The sequence below is a fragment of the Sapajus apella genome, unplaced genomic scaffold (genome assembly GCF_009761245.1).
Source record: "Sapajus apella isolate SASKATOON/1434 unplaced genomic scaffold, GSC_monkey_1.0 scaffold78, whole genome shotgun sequence".
Classification (NCBI taxonomy): Eukaryota; Metazoa; Chordata; class Mammalia; order Primates; family Cebidae; genus Sapajus; species Sapajus apella.
The window spans coordinates 8,610,136-8,634,258 of record NW_022437018.1 but is presented as its reverse complement, the minus strand read 5'-3'; the positions used below and the strand labels follow the sequence as shown (position 1 = coordinate 8,634,258).

The following is a 24,123-nucleotide window of genomic DNA, read 5'->3' as shown; positions in this document are numbered from 1 at the left end:
AGTGTTGGGTTACTCCTGACTCTTCCACCTCTTTCAAATTTACCTATTGGTTGCGGGGATGGATCTTTTCATCTGCACTTACATATTTGTATGATTGATTGTTCATAGAAACACCTTTAAAAGAGAAAGTTATAGTTTATACTGATCTCTGTGAGTAACATCTCCAGAAAAATGATTTGATTTTCTTTTTGTAGTGCAAAGCCATGAATATTTATTTCATATTTGGTGAATATCAGTTGAAATTCTGTATTCTGGCATGAGTGCCTCTCGTCTGAGAACACAGGCAACAAGCTGGAGTGTTGTGTTCTCAGTACTTGATTAGCTGCTTGCTAGACTAGATACCAACAAAGAATTCTAACGCCACACACTATTAGAGTTCAGAGGGACCCTTAAGATGATTTAGTGCAATGGCTTCCTTTTATACGTGCTAAGGACATTTGAGACCAAGGACAAGAGAGGTGATTCATCCTAGTCAAGGCCAACAAGATTGCTTATTTAAAAAAACCCCATTTTCTGATCCCCAGGTTAGATTTTAAACTCATACCAAGTTTATATTGTACTACTTATAGGTAATAATAAAAGTCTTTGAATAAAAACACTGACTTAATAAATATTTGATAACAAATAGGATGGATATTATTTTTGTTAAAAATACTAACACTGAATGTATTAATAATATAGCTTGAATATTACTTATAAATAGAAGTATGGTTAACTATTCTTCATATATTCATTTTATCCACATCTATTAATTAAGTTTCAGGTATTACAGAAGATACAAATTACAGATTTAAGAGTTGTCAATGCAAAAGATGAGGCAGAGTATAAATAAATGACAACAAAAAGTCTCATAGATATGGTAGAAATATATAAAGAGGTTAATGAAGAAAACAAATGAGAGGATTTGTAATTTTTAACTTTTATAGTGAAGTTGAGGAGAGTCAGCAAAGGTGATAGAGAATGAGGCAGTTGAGCTGAGCCTCAGATTACGAATTAAGAATTTTTCTGGTGAACAGGAAGCAACAAGGGCATTCCAGGACAAGGTTCGTGTTTGAAAAATCACAGGGAAATCAGCCAGTTGGTTTAGTTCAAGAAACCCAAGTGTGACATTGGTAACACCAATGATATGTCTAATAATAACTGCTACCATTTCTTGAGCCCTCACTATTTGCCAGACCTTGTATATTCTTTATCCTTTTATTCCTTCCAATAACTTTGTAATATAGTTTTTATATTATCTCCATTTTATAGGCAAAGAAACTAAGACTTTGAGGATTAAGTCACTTGTTCAAAGACATAAAGCTGTCAAGTGATGGAGCTGATTCAAACACAATTTCAACTGGCTCTACAAACTTATATTCTGCTCATTATATTTTAGAAATACTTTTTATAAAGCTTACATAGTAGATGTACTGAGTTTAAGTTACAGTGCCTTCAAGTTGTCCTGGTATGGTGGCTGAAGTCAGAGATGGGACTCAGGTCTGCCTAACTCACAACTTAGTGTGTGCCCTCCTGAGGCAAGATACTTAAATTTACTGAACTTCATACAAACATGTGTAGAGTTATTGTGAACTGCAGTTGAGACAATACCTGTAAAGCGCTTATTATATGTGGTACATATTTGACAAAATGTTGCTTCCCCCTCACTGACTTCCAGACCTACTCCAGCAGGCACCTACATGAGCGTGGCATGTTACTTTCCAAAACAATACAAAAGTTCAAGAGTTTTGTAGTCTTCATCCTGCTGCTTCTGCTAGCTAAATCGTTCCACTCATATGGTTAATTTTTAAAAACCTCACTTTAAAACTCAGAGTTAATTTTTGGCTTGTTTGAGTTTTATTTTCATATTGCAGACCTTATTTCTAAAAGATCATTTAGCATGCCCCATCAGGTGTCTTCCTGACATACCCATTCAGTACAGTGGTACTCTAGAAGGAGAGATTTCATTTTTCTTAACGTTTGTCTGTTTGTGTGTCTTTCATGCCTGAAAAATCTAGACTAGAATCTGTGGCTGTGCTGTGTTAAGCATAAAATATTTTTTGAGAGATTTCTTTAGAGAAGAACTAAGTTTAAGGGTATCATATTTCAACTTTACCATGAAATAAAGATTTCCCATTTAAAGAAAAATGCATCATTTTAAAAGATTGAATAAAATGGCACACATTTACAAAACAAAAACAAAACATAACAACAACAACAAAAATTTCCTGCTGTTTAAATTTCACACAGGGCTCCTCTGCACTGATTTTCCTTTGACTATGAATTAGATAAACGTTTATTTGCTTTAAACCGCATCTCTTAGTGTTTGAGCCTTCACAGTGTACTGGGGTGAGCACCACGGCCTGCCTATTTCAAACGCCTGCTTTGTTTTTCAGCTTCGTACACACATGTTTTGACATATTTTCAATGGCTGTTTATGCAAGATATTGTGCAATAAAAGTAACATATTATTCTATAATTCTTCTTTTTAGAGAACATGGCCCTTTCATAGAATTTTAAAGTTAGAAAGGAATATAGAAACAATTTGGGACAAACATTCATTTTATGAGTTTGGATATTAAGGCTCAGAAATGTAATGGGATTTGCCAAAACCTTATCCAGTCTTCCATTTCTCTATTTATTTAACAAATAACTGTTGAGCCCCTACTATGTGCAAAGCACTGTGCTAGATGCTCTGATGGACCAAATGTATGTAAGAGGTTTTCCTATTTCAAGGATCATACAGTCTAGTGAGAAAGATGCATGCAGGTAAGTTATTAAGCATAGGACAAATACTAATGAAGTGAGCTGTTTATGAGCCCTTCTGCAATTCTCAGACTGAAATCGTCATCCTTGTGTTGACCTGGCTTTCTCCTTGAAATGACCATTTCAGTTCACAGCTCCATCATCTAGCCGGTTGTTACTGCTGGAAACCAGGATTGTTCTCTTTCCTTCACCTGCCAGCATCTGCCAGTCGTCCACCAACTCAGATTACTCACAGAGTCCTTAAGTCTGTTGTTTTTCTTTATCCTGACTGCCACTGCATTGGTTTCAACACTGTTCATCTCTCTATGGATTATTACCCTGACCATTTAACACTTCTATTTCTTTTGGTCATCTCCTCTGATCCAGTGTACAGTCTCGTACAGTCTCCAGCCAGTATGATATAATGGTCTGATTCTATCATTCATTTGCTTACTTCTGTGACTCTCAGTTGTGTATAGGGTCAACCTCATTTCTTGGTAAAGTAAAGACCTCCAGGATCAGACTTCCCCTGGCACTTTTATCAATACCAAATATTCTTTAAGGACCTTTACCTTTGCTCAGGCTATCCCTACCCCTGGTAAGTTTTTTCTCTTCTCTTCACCTGGCTGACTTTTATATATCCTTTAATACTCCATTTTTACCTACTCAAGAATCTTCCCCTCATCATTAATGAGAGTGCTGTTCTCATCAATCCGTGTGTTACCCTAGGTACCTCCATAAACTACTGTGTTTGTGTGTATCATTAGATTTGTGCACCTGAAAGGCAGTACTTGATCCAATATATCACTAGTTCTTAGTATGGTGTCTGACATACAGTAGGTAATAAAGATTTGTTGACTATGTTGAACTATTTATTAAACCAAGTGTTATAAAAGATGTATAAGAACTGTAAGAAAGTATAATGGAGAGAGTCATTAATTGCAAATAAGATCAACAAAGCCCCTATGTAAAATTTAGTAATTGAGTTATACCTTGAAAGAGGTCCATAACCAGGCCAGGCACAGTGGCTCATGCCTGTAATCCCAGCACTTTGGGAGGCCAAGGCAGGTGGATCACCTGAGGTCAGGAGTTCGAGACCAGCCTGGCCAACATGGTGAAACCCCATCTCTACTAAATACTAAAAGTGCAAAAAAAAATTAGCCAGGTGTAGTGGTGGGCACCTGTAATCCCAGCTATTCAGGAGGCTAAGGCAAGAGAATCACTTGAACCCAGGAGGCAGAGGTTGCAGTGAGCTGAGATGGCACCACTGTACTCTAGCCTGGGCAACAGAGTAAAACTCTGTCTCAAAAAAAAGAGAGAAAGATAACAAGAGGTCCATAACCAGAAAAGTAGGAGACAGGAAGTGAAAAGAGAGGTATTTATACAGGCAGAGTTCTTGAGTTGTAATCATATTGCAGAGAATACAAAAGACCTATTAAGATGTCTCACTAGTGGTTGACAAGTAAATATGGAAGTAGATTATAGGAGGCTTTGAACACAGTGATCGAGACTTTGTTCTTAATTTCATCAGTAGGGGTAGAGTGAAGGCTTTTAGAGCAAAGAAGGGACATAATTTGACCTCATGTTTCTCCACTAGGGATTAAGCCCCTTCAGGGTTGGGAGTTTTTGGTTGTCTATTTCTTATTTACTATTTTATTTTATTTTTATTTATTTATTTTTTTGAGACGCAGTCTTGCTCTGCGGCCCAGGCTGGATGGAGTGCAGTGGCATGATCTCGGCTCACTGCAACCTCTGCCTCCCAGGTTCAAGTAATTCTTCTGCCTCAGCCTCCCAAGTAGCTAGGATTACAGGCATGTAACACCAAGTCCAGCTAATTTTTGTATTTTTAGTAGAGCTAGAGTTTCACCATGTTGATCAGTTATTTTGCTTTTATCTAATTAAAAGATGACTGGCATAAAAGTAGAAACTCATTAGATATTTGAATAAACAAGGAAATGTATGTTTTAGAACAACACTATCTAATAGATCTTCCTGTAATGATGGAAATGCGCTATGACTGTGGTGTACAATACAATAGCCACTAGGCACATTTAAATTAAGGAAGTAAGGAACTAAATTTTTAATGTCATTTAATATTAATTAATTTACACTAAATTTAAATTACCACATGTAACACTGTGTTTTCTATATCGGACAACACAGTGTTAAGAAGTTCTTCCTTGCAGAGCCTCAACAGGAAGCAGATGATTAGAAACACTGAGATTAAGATAATTCGAGAGACTTTCTCCAAATGTGTGGACAGCTTTAAGGGAACCACAAGAGACAGCGCAATTGATTGTGGGTTATTTGGGATCGATGACGAGGCACAATTGATGGAGAGACTCCTAGTTAAGATTATACAAGTATAATTAGCCTGGATCGCATTAGGACAGTATTTATAACAGGTAATAATTTTAATACAATTTCATTGAATGAAATCCATTCTCTGAATTTTTTTTTTTTTTTTCCTGACACAGAGTTTCATTCTTGTTGCCCAGGCTGGAGTGCAATGGCACAATCCCGGCTTGCTGCAACCTCCACCTCCCGGGTTCAAGTGATTCTCCTGCTTTTGCCTTTTGAGTAGCTGGGATTACAGGTGCCTGCCACTGTGCCTGGCTAATTGTTTTATATTTTTAGTAGAGACAGGGTTTCACATGTTGGTCAGGCTGGCCTTGAACTCCTGACCTCAGGTGATCCACCCACCTATGCCTCCCAAAGTTCTGGGATTATAGGTGTGAACCACCATGCCCAACCCAGAATTTTTTTTTTTTTTTTCTATAAAGTCTTTCTTTGCAGTTTGTTTACAGAAGAATGTGACTGCTTTCTCTATACAGTGCTGACCTTTGCCATGTGTTCTCAGGTCTCTCTGCCTGACACTCCACTGTAAGTGGTGCTTTTTCCATTAGCAGGGATTTGCTGACTTAATGATGGCTCCTTTTAAGAATCCCTTTAAGGGGCAGTCTCTTTTCTGAGCTCTTGGGTTATAGGCAGGTTCTGAGTGTTATTCGCAGTTGTGTTTTAATATCCTGCCCTTTCCATCTCTTGCCTCAGAACACAGAATTCACCTTTAGTCCTAGCTCATTGCTTGATGATTTGTTAAGGCTTTGAAAAAAGAAGGAATGAGAGTCTTTAAGCTGGATGGGGCTATTTCTCCTTGCCTTATTTATTTTTATGCTATGCAAAGGGAATAAAGAGGCATAAAGTGGCTTGACTGAAGCCAAATAAATCTAGATAAATCGAGCAAGGATCCAATAAAAAGCTGGAGGTGAAAAAGAAGAAAGGTGATTGTGGTGGGGGATAATGCATCAGGTGAGCAAAACGCAAGAAGGGAGACCTTTAAACTTCGTGTCATGAGAGGGACTGTTATTATTACCTAGAGAACGAAATGTCTTTGATCCAGTGAAATATTTTAAACTAGGGTTAAGCTCTGGACAGAAATTAGGGAATAATTTTTATAGTCCTTATTGAATCTCTGTGTGCTGTCACCTCCTGTCATCCTTTATTTAAAGTTTGGTATGCTTCTGCTGCTAGCTCTGAGAAGGCTGACATCTTTTAGTTCTTCTGATGAATCACACCCACAGAAGCTAGTGGGTTTTTACAGCCAACACAACAGGAGTCTCTGATATTATACCTGATTGTGTGTGTGTGCTCGTGTGTGTGCATGTGTAGGAGGTCTCTGTCCCACTTCTGCCCCTTTTTTATTGTCTCTGCTTTCATGAAGTGGAAAGCGATACGACCAAGAGCAAGCACTGCATAAAACTAGAGAATAAGGGCTGGGTTCTTTGGGTAAAATTAGAAACTGTCTCATAGCTCATTGTGTATCTGTTTATGCTATTGTCCTGTATAGTCATGAGTTAACCCTTCATAATTCTTCACTGCTAGCACAGAGAATGCTGGATAGGAGCTGTGAAGGTAGCCACAACTTTGATCTGTGTAATTGCTGCTATTGCTCTGATATTCAGAATATTATTAGTGCTCATAGAAATAACCTAACCAAATCTCTCTTGTTTCCTTTTTCTTCTCTCTTCACTAGACACCGTTTCCAACATGTACACATTCCACACTCTCTTTATACGAAACTAAAACATGGTAAAGACTTAGTGGCCTTCTACTCTGTCTCCCTATAGGAGGTAGCTGGACATATACGGTGCCAACTTATGGCTGTTACAGTGCATCCGATTTGGTATTGGAATTTAGCACACCTGGGTTTATGCGTGCCAAATACCTTGCAGTGTATAGAATGATCTCCAATGATGGTTATTTTTCACACCTTAAATATCAGTGACACTGCTGCTGGAAAAATATAGGTTGACCTGAGGTTGAGGTATATACCAGCAACCTCACCTCAGAGAGAACTTTAGCTCTGCTTTGAGAGCTAAATGCTAAAATCTCCTTCAGAGTCTCTAGAATGACATCTTTGTGGAAAATGGTAGGCCTCTAATTGTGTTTTGAATTAAGTTGTTCATTTATATTTATCAAGTATTCAACTCTTCAATAAGTTCTATGTAAGTTACTATCAGGAATAGACAAAATTTAAGATATATTTGCTAATATCAAGATTCTAACAGTATCGTTAAGAGTGACGTACATGCACATAAATAAAATGAGTATATTGAAAAATGCTCAAAATGCTATTGGAAAAAGGAAAGGTGAGAGCTTACTTTTGAACAAGGTTGTTGGAAGAACTCCATCTGGAAACTGGTGAAGAATTGATAGGACTTCAGAAGATGCTCCCTGAAGTCAAATGTACATTACGTGTAAGAACAGAGGAGAACAGACAGAAAAGCATAGGAATATTGCTACTGTAAAGGAGAGTACTTGAGAGGCTATGGCAGCTCATAAGACTAAAAAGTAGGTTAAGACAGAGTATAGACAGTGTTTTAATTTCTTGTTAAGGAGTCCACTGGAGAGTATGGGTTTATGCGTGAGTTTAGTCATTGAGGAAAGGGTCAAACATGCTGCTTCGTGGTTTATACTTGGCCTCAGTGTCCTTTTTCATTGAGTTCGCAATGTAAGCTCCTTCAGTTATCAGCTGCTTAAACTTGCCTTCCTGATTTTCAAGGTCTCCTCTCAAGAGCCCTTTTCAGTTTATTAATTTAAATAGCAGCAATTTTCTTAGAGGTGAATCACATAATGATTTTTTCCAATCTCTTTTATATGAGATATCACTGAAAAAAGTATGATTAGATTTAATCCAGTTGTCTCCCACAAAAATAATATGTAGAAAATACCAACCAAGGTGACTCTCTATGTGCTTAATAGCCTAAAGATTTAGGTTAAGGATATAACAGAGAGCTGTTCTGCTTAAAGAATAAAAAGGTGTTGTACAAATTATCTGAAAGAGCCAAAAACAGCGTCCAGTTCTTACTTAAAACAATTTGTTCTTGGAATATTGTCAGCTAAAATTGTGGTCAACTTTTGCAAATTGTATGAATTTGCACTGCATATTTTATTTAGTGTTTAGCAAAACTCCAATATGGTTCTGCATAACTTACACAATACACCGTAGAAATGACTTCAAAAACTCCCACAGAAGTTGACAAATTGGGCATCTAATGCTTTTAAGCTAATTGCATGCTTAGTGATTTAAGATTTGACTTGTAAAAAACGAAGATCAGAGTTTCATGAAGATAATGTTTTGCCTACTGTCACACCGAATACAACGTAACTCTGTATCGGAAATATTACAGAAGCTTAAACATGAAAATAACGTGAGCTTTAATCACCATCCTACTTAGTCTTAAGCGAAATGCTCATGAATCATATATAATACAGCAGTTTTGAAACCTATTCTTGAATTTCAAGCTGTTATTTTCAGGAAATTCAGAAAGCAAATTTCTAAGTGATAAAGATTAACTGATACCATTGCTTATGTCATTTTTTTCTTCTTTGCAGACTGGAAAAAAAGAAAGGAGTAATACCCTGAATGCTGCTTTAGACAACATGTGTAAGAAGACAAGGGACCTTCGCAGACAGGTGAGGGAAGAGGGAGATATGGAGACAGAAACATACTTGCCAAATGAAACTGTTACTCATTGCAGGCATATTTACTTCTTGTTTTGTCTTTCAAATTAATTTAGAATGAGAAAGAGAACAGTAAATATCTACTTTCCGTTATATATTCATACCTCAGATGTTTTTGTGGCCAACATAAAGTAGAAGGAAGAATGTGTGCCTTATCAGACAAAATTACATTCAAATCCTGGTTCTGTCCTCATTGGTTATGAGATCTTGGGTACAAATTTCATCTCTCTGAGCTTCCTTGAACCTATAAGATGAAATTAACAATTTGCAATAGGGTTGTAAGGAATCACTAAAATTCATATAAGTTCCTGATCCATAGCTTGTTTTTAGGGAACGTTGATAAATTGATTCTATTACATGAGAATTTATCATCTAAATGCTTATATCCAAATGCTTAACTAGTAAGTAATTCAGAGAGCCTATCAAACCCTCCTTCCATTTTTTTTTTCAGGATACTTCAAAAATTAGTTTTTGTATAAGTTAAGGCTTTTTTTTTTAACCTTAGGTCATCAGGAACACGGGATTAGAAAGAACTTCATTAAACAATTTAGAAGTCTAGTATTATGCCACAAGTTAAACATTTCTCCAGTAATAGGAAGACTTAGCTATTTTCAAAGATATTTGCTCTTCATTCCTTTCCTCTGTTTAATAACCAGGGTTCTTTCTCATGCACAACTTTAACTTGGTCATCATTAACTCATCAAAAGGGGCAAAAAGCTATTCAACTATAAGCTTTTAATGCAATATATTAGTGTATTTTAATGGCCAGATTTAGTAAAATGGCTGAACAATCTTTTAATTCAGAAGGAGACTTGGAAATGAAATAAATAGGGATCTCCAACCAGTTAATAATAGCTGCATAAAAACATAATTTTCACATCTGTGAAAATCTCAGTTTCTCAACTTTATGGCTTTAATGTGAATTCTGTTTCTATCATTAACACTTATAATCATGGAATGTAAGAGTCAGAAGGAACTTAGCACAACCTGTCTTATGATGCAAATGAGAAAGCAGGCCAGTGTGGTGAGGTGTCCTGCCTATGAGGATGGGGCACTGAGTCAGGACCTGTATCAGGACACAGAAGTTTATATCCTCAGAGCCATCCTTCCGCTTTGTGGAATGATCTCTATTCTCCGTCTTCTTCAGGATTTCTACCCCATCTGCTTCACGTAGGACTCAGAAAAGTTGTTTCTATGAGCTATCAACGATTGTGTTTCTCGTTCATGTCTTTTCCCTCTGTAATGTCTTCAACAACATTATACATAAAGAGCTAATCTACATTTATATCTCCAAGGTTTTTAGAATTATTATTTTTCTAAATAAAGTCAAGAAAATGCAATTACTTGTGTGTGGAATTACCAGATTTAGCAAATAAAAGCACAAGGCACCCAGTTAAATTTGAATTTCAGATGAACAACAAACATGGTTTTGTATAATTATGTCCCAAATATTGTATGGTACATACTTATATTTAAAAAGCTGTTCATCTGAAATTCAAATGTAACTGAGCATCTTGTATTTTATCTTGCAATCCTACTTGTGTTTCCACCTCACTACCATCAGTGAGACATAGAAATAGCATTGGGGATTACTGATACTGTTCTTCATAGTAAGGAGATACTTCCATCGTTAGAAAACTGCTGTGCTCTGAAGGTATTAACATTCCGTATGGTTTCACAGGTTAACATCTCCATTGTTTCTACCAGTGTTTAACAAACCACCACAACCAACAGCAACCATATTTGTATCTCACGATGCCTTGGGTTGGCTGAGTATCTGCAGGGCCATATTCTGTACTGTTTTCACTTGTGGTTTTTCACATAGTGGCAGTCAAATGGCAACTGTGGCTAGATTTGGGACTTGACTTTTGGAACCTCAATGCTTCTTCCTGTTCCCTCTTTCCATATAGTGCCTAATGTTTTAGGGACCCTCCCTAAAGAGACCCTTCAATCTCTTGCAGGGTAGCCTAAATTTCTTTTTCTTTTTTTTTTTTAAAGATGGAGTCCCACTCTGTCACCAGGCTGGAGTGCAGTAATGTGATCTCGGCTCACTGCAGCCTCTGGCTCCTGAGTTCAAATGATTCCCTTGCCCCAGCCTCCTAAGTAGCGGGGACTACAGGCACACACCACCACACCCAGTTAATTTTTGGTATTTTTAGTAGAGATGGGATTTCACCATGTTGGTCAGGATGGTCTTAACCTCCTGACCTTATGATCCACCCACCTTGGCCTCCCAAAGTGCTGGGATTACAGGAGAGAGCCACCGTGCCCAGCCTAGATTTCTTACATGGTGTTTCAAGTTGCCAAGAAAACGGAGATGGAAGCTAACAGGCATTCTTAGTGTCTTAGGTCCAAAGTCAGAGAAAGCTATTTCCTTCATGTTCTATAAGTCAAGACAGTCAAACACCCTGTCCTAGTTCAACAGGAGCAGGGAGAAGCTCTGTCTCTTGTAGGAGAAATATTTGTATACAGGAATGGATGGAATTGTTAGAAGCTATCTTTGAACTCCTCCATGATCTTCCATTTTGACGAAGTTAGTTGCTATGATTCTTTTACATTATCCTCACTTATCCTCCCCCAAGTACTTTATTTTTCATCCTGATGTTTACACTTTTGGTAGAAATCACAGTTAATTAAAACAGCCACATAAATTATCTCCACTTCTTATTCTTGCGAAGTTTATCCAACAGTTGTTTTAAGCATCTCACATATAGTTCTTCTCACAGTAAAGAGAAAGCATTGCCCTTAAAGTGTTTTTCTTTGGAGTATTTAATGTTCATCATTTGCTTTAGAACTGGTTTTCTCTTTTAAAAAAAAATTAGTAAAAAATAAGCAGAGCCCGTTTTCCTGCCCATTCATCCTATCCCCTTTCTTAACTGTGGCTTTTCTGTCAGTAACTCAGTAACATGTTAGCTTTGGTTCAGAGGATGATTGGACTTCTTCCATGAGGAATGACAGCGATTGCTTAGAAATATCTGAGAAGAAGCAGCAAATTATAGATTTGAGGATAATCGAGATGGAATATTCTAGGAGGCGAGTATTTATTTCTTTCAACCTTCTTCCTCTGTGATTTTTTGCCTGTTTTACTAGAGAACTAAGACAAATGTTCTTACATGGTGTTCTAGGTTCTCTGTGATTTGGCCCTGACTTAATCTCCATTATTCGTAATGTTCCTTTTCCTTCAGCTTTCCTTCTCAGTGTTGTCTCCTCCTCATCACACCAACACATCACCCCATTTTCTGACAAGAGTCTATTTGTTATTTACCAGAATTTGCATCACCTCCTGCTCAAACACACTTGCATCTTTGCACGTATGACTTCTACAGCTTGATGGCTTCTCCACTCAGTCCCCTTACACACACCCCCAACACTTAAGCAACTACTTTCAGAGGAGTGTAAATGTTATTGCTTCCACGAAACCTTTGCTGTTTTCACAAGCTGGAATGGATCTTTTTCTTCCTGGAACACTGATAGCTTGTGCACTTGTATTGTAGCAATCATTATATTCTTCTTGTATTTTGTTCTTTTGCAATGAGTTTTCTTCCCACTGCATTTTAAGTCCTTATAATGATAGTGATGACATCTCTCATTTACTGAATGCTTTCCAAAGCTCTCTAGCCAGCATATTTATTACACATTATTTACTTTTTTTCACCTAAAACAGTAACTAATGCCATGATATTGTTATCTCTGTCACCCAAAATGAGTTACCAGCAGACATCACCCAGGTAAGTGATAGAGACACAGTTCTAGCACAGGTTCATCCAACCCCAGCCCGTATGTGGCCTACTCACTTTCAGAACTCGCCAGTGCCTAAATCACTGATTTTATCATCACAAATTCTTTTCTTTCTTATCATTTGTTTTAAATCCTTTTTGAAAATTAAATTCTCTTCTTTCTTTAGCCTCCTTTTCCATCATTCATTTGAAAACTGCATACCTATTGCAACTCTCTCAATAAGAGGAGGAAGACTTTTTAAACATCCTTTACTTTATTTTAAAAAATTAAGCAACAAATATATTTTATTTCTATTGTATTATGGATAGTAAAAATATATGTCATTTTACTAAAGGCAGGTTAAACTTTTTATTTGTGTATATTAAAAAATGTTTTTTATTTCATAAATGCCAAAGTAAAGATGAACTGTGTCAAATAAAATGGGATTTTGATGAAAACAGACAAAACAAAACTTGATTACTTCTTTAGTTGCTGAGTTTCTGAATTGTTAGTTCCATCTCTCCTCCATGTTGCATAATACTAGCTCACCACTCAGAAAGAAATATGTAGGCTTAATACCTCCTGGTCATCATCCTCATCATCAAATAATATTGTGTATCCACAAAAGGCAAGTTTCACTAAACTGACATAGGACATACACAGTGAAATAATTATTAGTTGATTTAATTCCTGTTAGACGAGCTTTGAAAATCACATTTTGCTATTTGATTTAAATTAAAATGGCTTTTAATTTAAAATATTTATTAAAATGTTAAATACTGTTAATGTATTTAAATACTGTTAATGTATTTTAAATACTGTTAATACATTAACAGTATTTAACATTTTAATAAATATTTTAATTTAAAATACTTTAAATGTGTTTTTCTATTTCCCTGAGGATAATTTCTTTCTGAAATACTTTTTCCTCTTTCTATTCCCTTTCCCTCATAATTTCATTCTTTCTATTCCTGTATTTGGTGGGAATGGTGGGGCTTTTTTAGACATTTCACACAGGGCTTTCACTTTTGGGTTTCAATTGTAGAGATATATATTATTTTGAGATCCCAAACCACTTACATCAGTAGGAAATAGAAAAATTGATGTCTCGAAGCCTTTTATTAAACTGTAGTGAGAAAAGATGAAAAGCACCTCAGTTTGGTTTTGTTCTAACATCTTTCATGCCTGGCCACAAACAGGTATTTATTGAAAGTGTGTACCTGTAATTCCTATTGGGCTCCCACTAGCTTCAGATTTTAGTGCTGTGGCTTCTATTTCTACATTGGCATATTGGATTCTTCTTTAAACTTTTTGTATGTCACCCAACTGAAAGGAATGCATTGTACCACTGAGCAGGAAAACAATATGGAAATAAATAAGATAGAGGCTACTTTGGTATTATATTTAGGTATATATGACTGTACAATTTAATGAAAACAATCCCATATGAATATGTAAGAACATATAAAGAAAATTGCTTAGTGTAACATTCTAGACCTTTTACATCTTGTCCCTATCTAGATTTCTAGTCCTATTTCATAATAATTCCCCTTTTACAGTGAGTATAATTTAGGGTATGGCAGAACAAACCCCAGTGATATACAGAGCTGAGGTAGTACAGTATAATCAGCAATGAGTAGTTTACGTAAGACAATGGAGTCTCCTACTTGGCGCATAATCCAACAATATTAACACCAGAAAAAGGTACCTGTTTTATATGGGTTTTCCTGAAAGCAGTGCCTAAAACTAGGGCCTTAGTGCAGGTCGTTTATTTAGGAGGTGATTCCTGGAAGCAAGTGTAATAGAACCTGAAAAGCAAGGCAGGGAAAGAGGAAATGATATGCTGCTGTAGGCAATAAGAACTTGAGGAGCTCTGAGAACTAACAGAATGTTTCCCAGAATTGTCTGGCTAATGGATGGAGGCTAGGAATTTTATGTGGTAGCTCCTATCCCCATAAGGTTGAAGGTTTCCCTCAGTGGTGCGGACTCTGAAGAACTTTCAGGCAGTGTTTATGCTGGGTTGAGAATTCCACGTAAACTTGGAACAGGTCCTGAGACAGCATAAAAAAGAGACACAAGGAATGCACACAAGGAGCATGGATTGTCTTCAGAGGACGTGGAACTGTCGCCCCCAGCAAAAGCTGAAATCAGAGATAGATCCAGGGGATGAGCTATAAGGCACCAAACGTCTGTAATGTAGTTCATAATAGCGAAGGTAAGGGATCATGAACCAGAAAGTTAGACAGGGACTGGTGAGAATATTGTGGTTGGCTGAATTAGTTATGCTTTGTTTTTGCATGGGTTAAGATGATTTTAGTGGAGACATACCTCCCTGCTTCTGACCATGTGCTAGCTCCTAAAGGTTTCATTCATGTCCAACACAAGTCACTGATTTCTGGATATTTCCCTCTGTCGTGAGACAAAAAGATTACAAAGGTTGGTACAATGTGAAACAATAGTTGCTTTTCACCTCTCATTCTTGCTTGGGCAATAAATCAATATGTATTTCCAGAAAAGCAAAGGGGAGTAATAAGACTTTTTGGATATAATTGCAGATGGGAAATTATAGCGGAGTCTTTTACATGAAAAACAGTCACTCTTTAAACATGTATCTCAGAGTAGCAAATACCAAGTTTTGCTTCTTCATGTCACAATCATATTATTTTAAAAAGGAGTTTATACTCACTGTCTTTACTGCCTTATCTCTCACTCACCCTTCAAACCATAGCGATCGGACTCCTGCCCCAACTTTTCCACCGAAACTAATCTTACCAAGTTTATCAATAGCCTCTTAGTAGTCAAGCCCAATGGGCAAGTCTCTTTCCTTTTTTTTTCTTTTAAATTTAACTTATCTTTAAAATTTGATTCTAAACTTGTTTGCTGTCAGTCTCTGGGTTTTTCATTGTTTTCATGTTTAATGTACTAATATGATATATATAATGATACTTAATGCATTATTGTAATACTCGCTCTTCTACTGGATTATAAGGAACCATGAATTTCCATCTTGACATTTCCTTCAATACCTTTCTCTTGGTAGAAAGGTGAGGAAACAGTTTCCAGGAACATTTACTGAATCGAGCAAATAATTTACACAGAAGAGAAGATTTAACAAATCCATGACATGAATGTTATAGTTGTGTTTGATAGGATAACTACAGAGACATATTTCAAAGGTTGTCTTTTAGTTGTTGATCATTTGTCTCTGTTTCTTGGCTATTATCTCAGTCTCTTTTTAGGCCCTCCTCTTTAATCTGCATGACTCCTGTAAATGGTAGTGTTTCCTAAGAAGTCCTTCGTGGGTCTCCTCACTCTATATGGTCTCATCCACACTCTTCACTTGACTTAGTTCCCATAGGCTGGCTCTTCACGTCATATCTGTAGTGTAGATTTCATCTGAGCTTTCCTTCTACATGTCCCAGTTATGAATGAGAGAAGAAAAGAATCAAGGAGAGGGTAATCATTAAAAAATGCCCCCACTCTGAGAAATTAGAAGGAATCTCTATTTTTCTCTTCCTGTAGTTCCCACCTCAAAAAAACTTGTGACCCAACCTGTAGTTCCCACCTCAAACTTACCCAACCTGTAGTTCCCACCTCAAAAAAACTTGTGACCTCTTGCCTGACTTCCCTGGTCTACTTCCTGTAGACAGCAAACACATTATTCATTCACTTAAGATCTTCCCTTTGCCTTGTAACCCCTTAGCACTCTATGCTCTGTCCTAATAAGTGCTCAACAAATATTAATTAATTGCCACTAGTAATTTGTCTTTCTGTATACTAAGCAGAATCCTTTCTTGTGGATCTTCCTGAAGCCTTTCTTAAATTGTTGATAGTTAGAAGATTTCACAGTGCTTCTGAGCAAGCTCAGTATTTTGGGCAGAGGTATTTTTCTTCCAGAAACCTGTAATTATTTAATGGATTTATTATTCTATGATCATTATAGAGGACAGTACTTTCCATGTAACTGTATCATTCAGCTCTCTGAAAATGTATTACTATTCATTCTCAAGTAATCTAAAACTAGGCTGTCTATTGGTTTAAAAAATGCTCTAAAATATAATTTTCACACAAAAATTACATTTTTCTATCTGATAGCTATTTCTCTTTTTTGTTTTATTGTACAGGGTTTATTAAACTAAATCAGAGGTTGACTCAAAAACCTTTGGGCCCGTTCACAATCATTGACATTGTTAATGAAACATTTCAGGATATTATGATCTTTTGTTTGTTTGTTTGTTTGTTTTGAGACAGAGTCTCACTTAGTCACCCGGACTGGAGTGCAGTGGTATGATCTCGGCTCACTGCAACTTCAGCCTCCTGTGTTCAAGCAATTCTCCTGCCTTAGCCTCCCAAGTAGCTGGGATTACAGGCGCCTGCCATTATGCCCAGCTAATTTTTGTATTTTTAGTAGAGACAGGGTTTCACCATGTTGGCCAGATTTGTCTTAAACTCCTGACCTTGTGATTGGTCTGCCTCGGCCTCCCAAAATGCTGGGATTACAGGCATGAACCACTGCACCCAGCCTGATACTATGATCTTTAAAGATTCAATATTATATAAATACAATGAATTAATTTTTCAATGCAGTTTTAAATCTCAGAAAATATCTGCTGAGTAATTACCTAATTGTCATTAATAAGCTTACATGTAATCTAATTTAAAAGAACTAATTGTAGCAGAATATTATAGTTGTTTAATAATTTAATGTGTGAGGGCAAGAACAATTAATGCAAATGGGGAAAATTGGACATCAAACTCATTTATTATTCTTCTTGCTCTATTAATCTGTTATCAACTGGCATAATCGGTGATCTAACTTGGCTTAATTACCATGAAGTCTACAATTTAGCTAATCAAAATTTATCATTAATTCCTCCAACAAGGTAGACAACATTTTATAATTTATAATTATGAAAATACAAGATGTACAATGTTATTTGTACACATGCATAAACATTCTAATAGCACAATTTCTTCGAACAGAAAAGAAAGTATTACCATTTTAAATCTGACTTCTGGTTAAATACAACTTAAGAAAAATTACTTTTGAGTTGAAAGGAACTACTGCTAGATGATTTTTTTTTTCACGTGGATATTTTGTTTTTTAGTTTCTTAAGGGACATTCTTATATACCCTTAAGGATTGTGATTTTAGGAATTGTACAAAAACTGAATAAAATGAGGTGTATAACTAACTGCTGAGATTGTAAGAAAAGGAAATACCATGAACTATTTCTTGGGAAAAAAAAAAACCTAAATTTTTCATTTTTTCTCAGCTCCGCAAGGCTATTATAGATCATGTGTCAGACTCTTTCTTGGATACGACAGTCCCACTTTTGGTTCTCATTGAAGCTGCTAAGAATGGCCGGGAAAAGGAAATAAAAGAATATGCTGCGATATTTCATGAACACACCAGCAGGCTTGTAGAGGTAAGCATGCTAAAACTGTAACTCACTGAAGTCCAGGAGGATGAGGCTCCCATTCTCCATTTATGGTTGAATTGCACCCAAATAAAAACTTTTGACACCATGTTACAAATACAGTAGGATCTGGCCAAGGTACTATTAAGGCGTATATGTCCAGATGTATAGATTACTCCCCATTGGCTTGTCTTTTTTTATGCATATTTTATCAGAGCTTCACAAAGGAACTGGCTAAATGCAGATTTATTTATTTATTTTTTTGTAAACCAAGCTAAATGCAGATTTTTTTTTTTTTTTGTAAACCAAGCAAAAGTTTTATTGGGGAAGTACAAGTATACTCCAAAATGCAGATATATTGTTTTATCCTTACAAATATTTTCTTCCCATTCTGACTTAAAAGTATCAAATACTCTATCTCATATCATTTTATTGTTTCTCTACCATCTTTTCTTAGCTGCGTTACTCTGTCAGCCTTTCAGATCGTATTTAAATATGTGACATGACTACTGAATAAGAATATAAGATATACAGGATAGAGAGATCCATGAATAAGTAAATAGGGGTAGTGAATTGGCTCATGTCCCCATAGGGGCAAAAGGAGACAATAAAACGATTATTCCCTCTGCTTGGAAACTAGAGACATGGGAATGCACCATGCTTTTTGGAGCAGGATAGCATATTACTGAAGGAGTTGTGAAGTGCTGATAGATTCCCAGAAGAGAGATAACAGAATTTATTGTACAGCTAGTGCTCGACTTACGACCACGATTGGTTCCGACAGACCGGTCATAACACGATTTGGTCGTAAGTTGAGTAGGCTATATGTACAGTACTGTGAAATGATGTTATAAAAATCTTTAAGTCATATTTTATCATAATTTTCTTTCATTATTGTTATATATCATAATTTTCTTTGTTCATTTTATGCCATTTGTATCATCTCTACACCATTTTGTTTCTTATTTTTACATTTGTCAGGTTTAAGTAAAACACTGCATTACCAGTACAACTGGTTTAATATTTGCAAAACATACAAAATTACAAAATACAGGTGCATACAAAAATACAAAATACAGGTGTAAAAAATACCATAGGAAACATTTTCCCAATTGCAAAACACATCAAAATATATAAACATGTACGAAACATTTTATTGGCCGCTGGTGCTTGGCTGCGGATGGTTGATGTCGTCATCTGAGGCAGCAGTTGGCATTACCAGAGTTGGTTTTTTCATAAACATGGTGAACTTTGTCTGAATTGTATGTTTCTTTTTTTCTTCATAAATTTCACGATACGGACGAAACACATCGTGCACCATCCGTTCAATCCTTGCAAATCGTTCGATGTTTGGGTCTATTGCTTCGAAATGTATAAGAAGTTTATTGGGAGGGGTTTGATGATAAATATCCAAGACACAAAACACCAATTGCTGTACCGAGTCTGGGATAACAGTTGAAATGGTGCACGCGGAGATGGTAGTGCTGCCGGAAGCTGGTCTGCACTGTCGTCCGCCCAGCTGGGCAACGTTTGCGCTGCCAGATGCGGAGCAGTCGTGGCTAGCGATTGTGGTCATAAAGTCGAATGGTCGTAAGCTGCGTAGGTCGTAAGTTGATCCATACCTGTATTATGAATATCAGTACCACAAGTATATTTTAAGAGACAGCCTGAATGGAAGAAATTCTAATAGGAATAAGATGACAGTATTCACAAGGCCACAAACCAGCGGCAAGAACAGAGAAATGTGATTTACTAGATCCATAGAGCTCAGCTGATATTCAGTATGGTTCATCCTCATCAGCATGGCTGCACCCATTGTTTATGGCTGGTGTCTACTCTGGTTGTCCATGCCCATGCCCTACAGGTTATTGAATGTTTTGGTTGCTTCACTTTCCTATACCAGCCATGAATTCTGTGGAGAAATAAGTTTTTGTGGCCCAGATGCTTGTAAAACTTCTTACAATCAGCATGTGAATTAGAATCACATCATTCAATATAACATCTACTGAAAAAGGGCGCTTTCTTAACATCTTTAATTTGGATCCGGGGGAAGGAGGTTTCCAATGTGGCTACAGACTCTCTTTATGGATCTCAATCTCCAGAACTAGAAAATGAAAGGGGCGGATGAATACATGATTACTACAATTTGTGCAGTCCAAAACCGTTCTACCTCCAACTCTGAAATTTCCTTTGAATTTCCCAAGAACCCTGTTAGGTTCAGCAAGTGTTACAATTTCAGTTGGCCTTAGATGTAAATAAAGATACAAAACCCAAACCAAGCTAATTAGAGTTGGAGCTAATTCCCAGGTTATTAAACTAAATGAAGGGTTGACTCAAAAACCTTTAAGCCTATTCATAGTCATTGACATTATTAATAAAACATTACAGGATAATTTTTAATTAATTAAATTATTTATTATGTATCCACTTTTATACCTTCATCTACACATTCCAGAAAGATTTATTAGCTTTACACACAAAAGAATGTTAAAAGTAAGGGAGGAAAGCAATGGGAACAGATTGTGAAAGACATAACTAAGCATAGTCCCTGACAGTCATAAAAGTGTTATCTAAAAATGTGTTCTCTAAGCTGAAGACACACCAAATTGTGAAAACAACTTCTTTTTATGAAATCCTCTGAAAGCAAAACTTGGTTTATGCTGACAAAATTGAATTCCTCTTCCTATTTCTCAGTTTAGTTTTTCGATGAAGAAGGGTACTTTGGTCATATAATTTTAAGAAAATAAATACTATCTATAGCTCTGCTTGGAAAATTTACATTCTTGAAAAATCCTGAAGCAAAGAGATCTTTTTAATTTAATTTAAACAAGAGCTTTCCCCAAATCAGCTTATCTCTTTTTCTTTCATGGCACTTTACTAAGACACTACTTTCAAGGAAACTTAGGAATGTTACCTTGTACTAAATGGTAGTTTACTGTTATGTAGACGTAGCTCTAAGAATTTGTTTTAAAGTTTAAGAAGTTTGGAAATTATGCATTCCTTGTGAATTTTGAAACAGTAAAATCTTTTGGAATTATGAACTATTGGGAGATTGAAACTGGATCTCATTTAACTTGACATATTACCTTAACACATTATGATGAGATTATATTAGGTTTGGGGTGATATTTGAGTTCTGGTTTTTACTCTGGTATTGCTTAGAAGCTTTGATCTAAGACACTTTCATTTCCAGTGAGCTTTTACTATGTAACAAACCATCCTGAAATTTAGTGGCTTAAAGCAACTATTTGTTATCTCTCACTAATCTATGGGTTGACCAGGAAAAGCCGGGCAATTTTTGCTTAAGGTTTCTCATGTGATTGGTGTCAGATACTGGCTGGAGATGGAATCTGCCAAGGGTTTGCCTAGTCTGGACATGCTACATGGCATAGTCACATGACTGAAAGTGCATGTTAACTGCCAGCTGGGGGCTTAGCTGTGGTTGTTGACAGCTGCAGCAATATAGGGCCTTATGTAGTTCAGCTTTTCACAGCATAGTGGTTGGGTTCTGAAATGAGAAGTCCCAAATGCAAGCAAGAACTAGGAAGTAGAAGCTGTCATTTGTATTCTATTGGTCAAACCAGTTACAGAGCCTGCCCAGACACAGGAGAGGGGAGCGGTGATACTACATTTATAAACAGAAGGAACAGCAAAATATTTGTGACCCTACACTTCTCTTCCCAGGGTTTCATTTGCTTTATCTATAAAATGAAGGTTAGACAGGATAATATCTCAGATCACTCCCAGTTTCTTAAATTCTATGATGTAACAAATATTTTTTTCAACGGAAAGACTTACAGACTTACAGTTTCCTATAACAGGAGAAAATGAAAATGGTTTTTAAGTATACTGCTTGCACACTAGGTTGCTTCTCTCTCTCTCTCTCTTTCTCTCTCTGTGTGTGTGCGTGTGTATGTGTGTTTATCTTATAAAGAATAAGAAAAAGTACTACAGTTATCTCCCAGAAAAATCTTTTTTTGAAAGGCTCTGCCCAAACAAAGCAACAAAGAAAATCATCATTAATTCATTAATTTACTACAAACATTGTGACAGAAGTATCTCTGATAGGGTCCTAGAAAATAGGAGAGCTTAAGTATATCAGTTTCAGAGGACAATGTGAGTTCTCCTTGTATAGACTGTTTACAGTCCCAGACTTCATTGCTGTCTACCGCCCCTGAAGCAAAGAGACTTCTTTAATTTAATTCTCTTCTTGGGAAGGGGAGGTAGGGAGCAAGGAAGTGGGGATTGTAAACATGTACATAGACTCATCTTATTCCTAAGTTGGGCAATTTGAAATAGCAGGGCAGAAAGTCTTACATTCTAAATGACTTCAAGAAAAAGCTATTAACAACATGTCTGGGTTTTGATACCTCAACTATGTTTGTCAGAGAAATCTAAAATCAGTGAAGTTGTTGAAGTAAGACTTAAATGAGAAAAAAAAAATCCCATTTTTAAAGATTTCTATCAAATCTTTGAAGCAAACCTCCATGCTGTTAAATGAACTCTTTAAATAATGGTTAACATGCAACTTTTACAAAAAAATTGTAAAAAGTAGAAATAAACACAAAGCAAAAAAAGCAATATTAAAAAATTCTGTGGGTAATAATTAGAAAAACTAAAACATCTGGGGAACTAGAGAAAACAAATGAGAATGAGGGGGAAAGTGGCCGCTGAATTTGGTCTGACCATGCCTGTTCTCTGTTGGTGACACATCTGATGTGTCCCGCCACACTAATATAGGAGGAGACCTCAGATGTGTCACCACACCTATTATTGTAGTTTCGTATGAAATGATCATGGGTAATGATGGTTATAAAACCCTGGTGGTGCCAGTAACTAGAGAATCTAGATCTTTGTGGCTAATTTTATCTTAGTTATGCTGAACTGAGTACCTATTATGCAAACCTTTCCTACTTTGAACATCCAAGTTACTCTGTGTTCTTGGATCCACAGAACCACAGTGGGGAAGGATAAGAAGTATTTTAAAAGTCATCTTCACATAGTGGTTAGCAATGAATGACAAATGTGTTCAATTAATGACATATGTGTTCATATGCTCCCCAGTACTTTGATCTCACCTTGTTGGTGACTTAGGGCACCATTATCTATACTCACTTCTGCTAATAAAATCTACTGAACAGGAAGATAAAAATATGAAATTTAGCTAAAAAATAAAAATATTCATTAATTCTAGAGAGGGTTATTGCTTTGAGCCTCCTCTGATGGCAAAGTCTATATAGCTCATGCCCAATAAATCCATATTGAATGAAGGAAAACATTCATAGCACCAATTAAGTTTAATTTTTCTTTCTAAAATATTGAATTTGTGGATTCTAGTAACTGGACTTGAAATATATGCCTGAGCTCAGTTATTAAGCAGAGAACCTCCCTACCTTACTGCATATAAGTACTTAAAATTAATTCTTCACAGTAATTTTAGTAAATAGTAATGCTATTACCATTAATTATCGAAAGCATACCCTATAGACTGTTCCAGAGCTCCCTCATAAAAAGTTTCTGACAATTCAATGACATCTTTCAAGCCCTTTGCTATCTCAGAGATATAATTTGTAACCTTAATGTGGTAATATAACTATTATTCAGAGGAATGCCATTACCTTCAATGAATACATTATTTATTATTACAAAGGCTATTATGATTAAATGACTTATTTAATATTTCTCTAAAATCAATTTTTAAAAATTTCACTCTTATTTTTGAATAATATTATAATTTGTTTTCTGCAAGTCAGTTCATGCTGAACACTACAGTCACTACCAACAAAAACAGTGAAATCTCTAGTTACCCTATGGATTTTATCATATTAGCTATCATTAAATATGACAGTATTAATGACCTAGGCCTGAAAATTTTCTGTAAAATAAAGAATTTTCTCTATGTGAAAAGCTAGGTTGGTCGGTGCTTTGACTTACTCATCAAAAATTCATCTATCTTTATGCACCTTATTTTAGTGAGTTTCATGGGAGCATTTCATCAAAAAGGGAAAAGTGGGTGGACATTTAATTATAATACTTCCCTACCACCTACAAAGCTGATTGTTCCCACTCGCAAAGTGGTGAGCCAGATTTAGCAAAGCCCCAGTGCCAAGACAGAAGGCTTTAGAGGGGCCTCTTGCTGTTTGCAAGAAGTGCTGATTGCTATGAGCTCTACTATTTCTTTGCTTTTTGACAGAATGCTGTTCAAGTTTCACACATTGCTTTAATTGGTCATCTGTTAT

General features: G+C 36.2%; 1 protein-coding gene across 4 annotated transcripts in view; it reads left to right on the top strand.

Moving 5' to 3' along the window:
- Positions 1 to 24,123, top strand: part of CTNNA3 (catenin alpha 3) — a 1,791,515-nt gene that overhangs the window by 928,951 nt on the left and 838,441 nt on the right. For all 4 annotated transcript variants that reach the window (XM_032252666.1, XM_032252665.1, XM_032252664.1 and 1 more), the window contains 2 exons: positions 8,620 to 8,700; positions 17,741 to 17,893. In XM_032252666.1, coding sequence (XP_032108557.1) covers positions 8,620 to 8,700; positions 17,741 to 17,893 — 234 coding nt within the window. The remainder of the gene's footprint in view (positions 1 to 8,619; positions 8,701 to 17,740; positions 17,894 to 24,123) is intronic.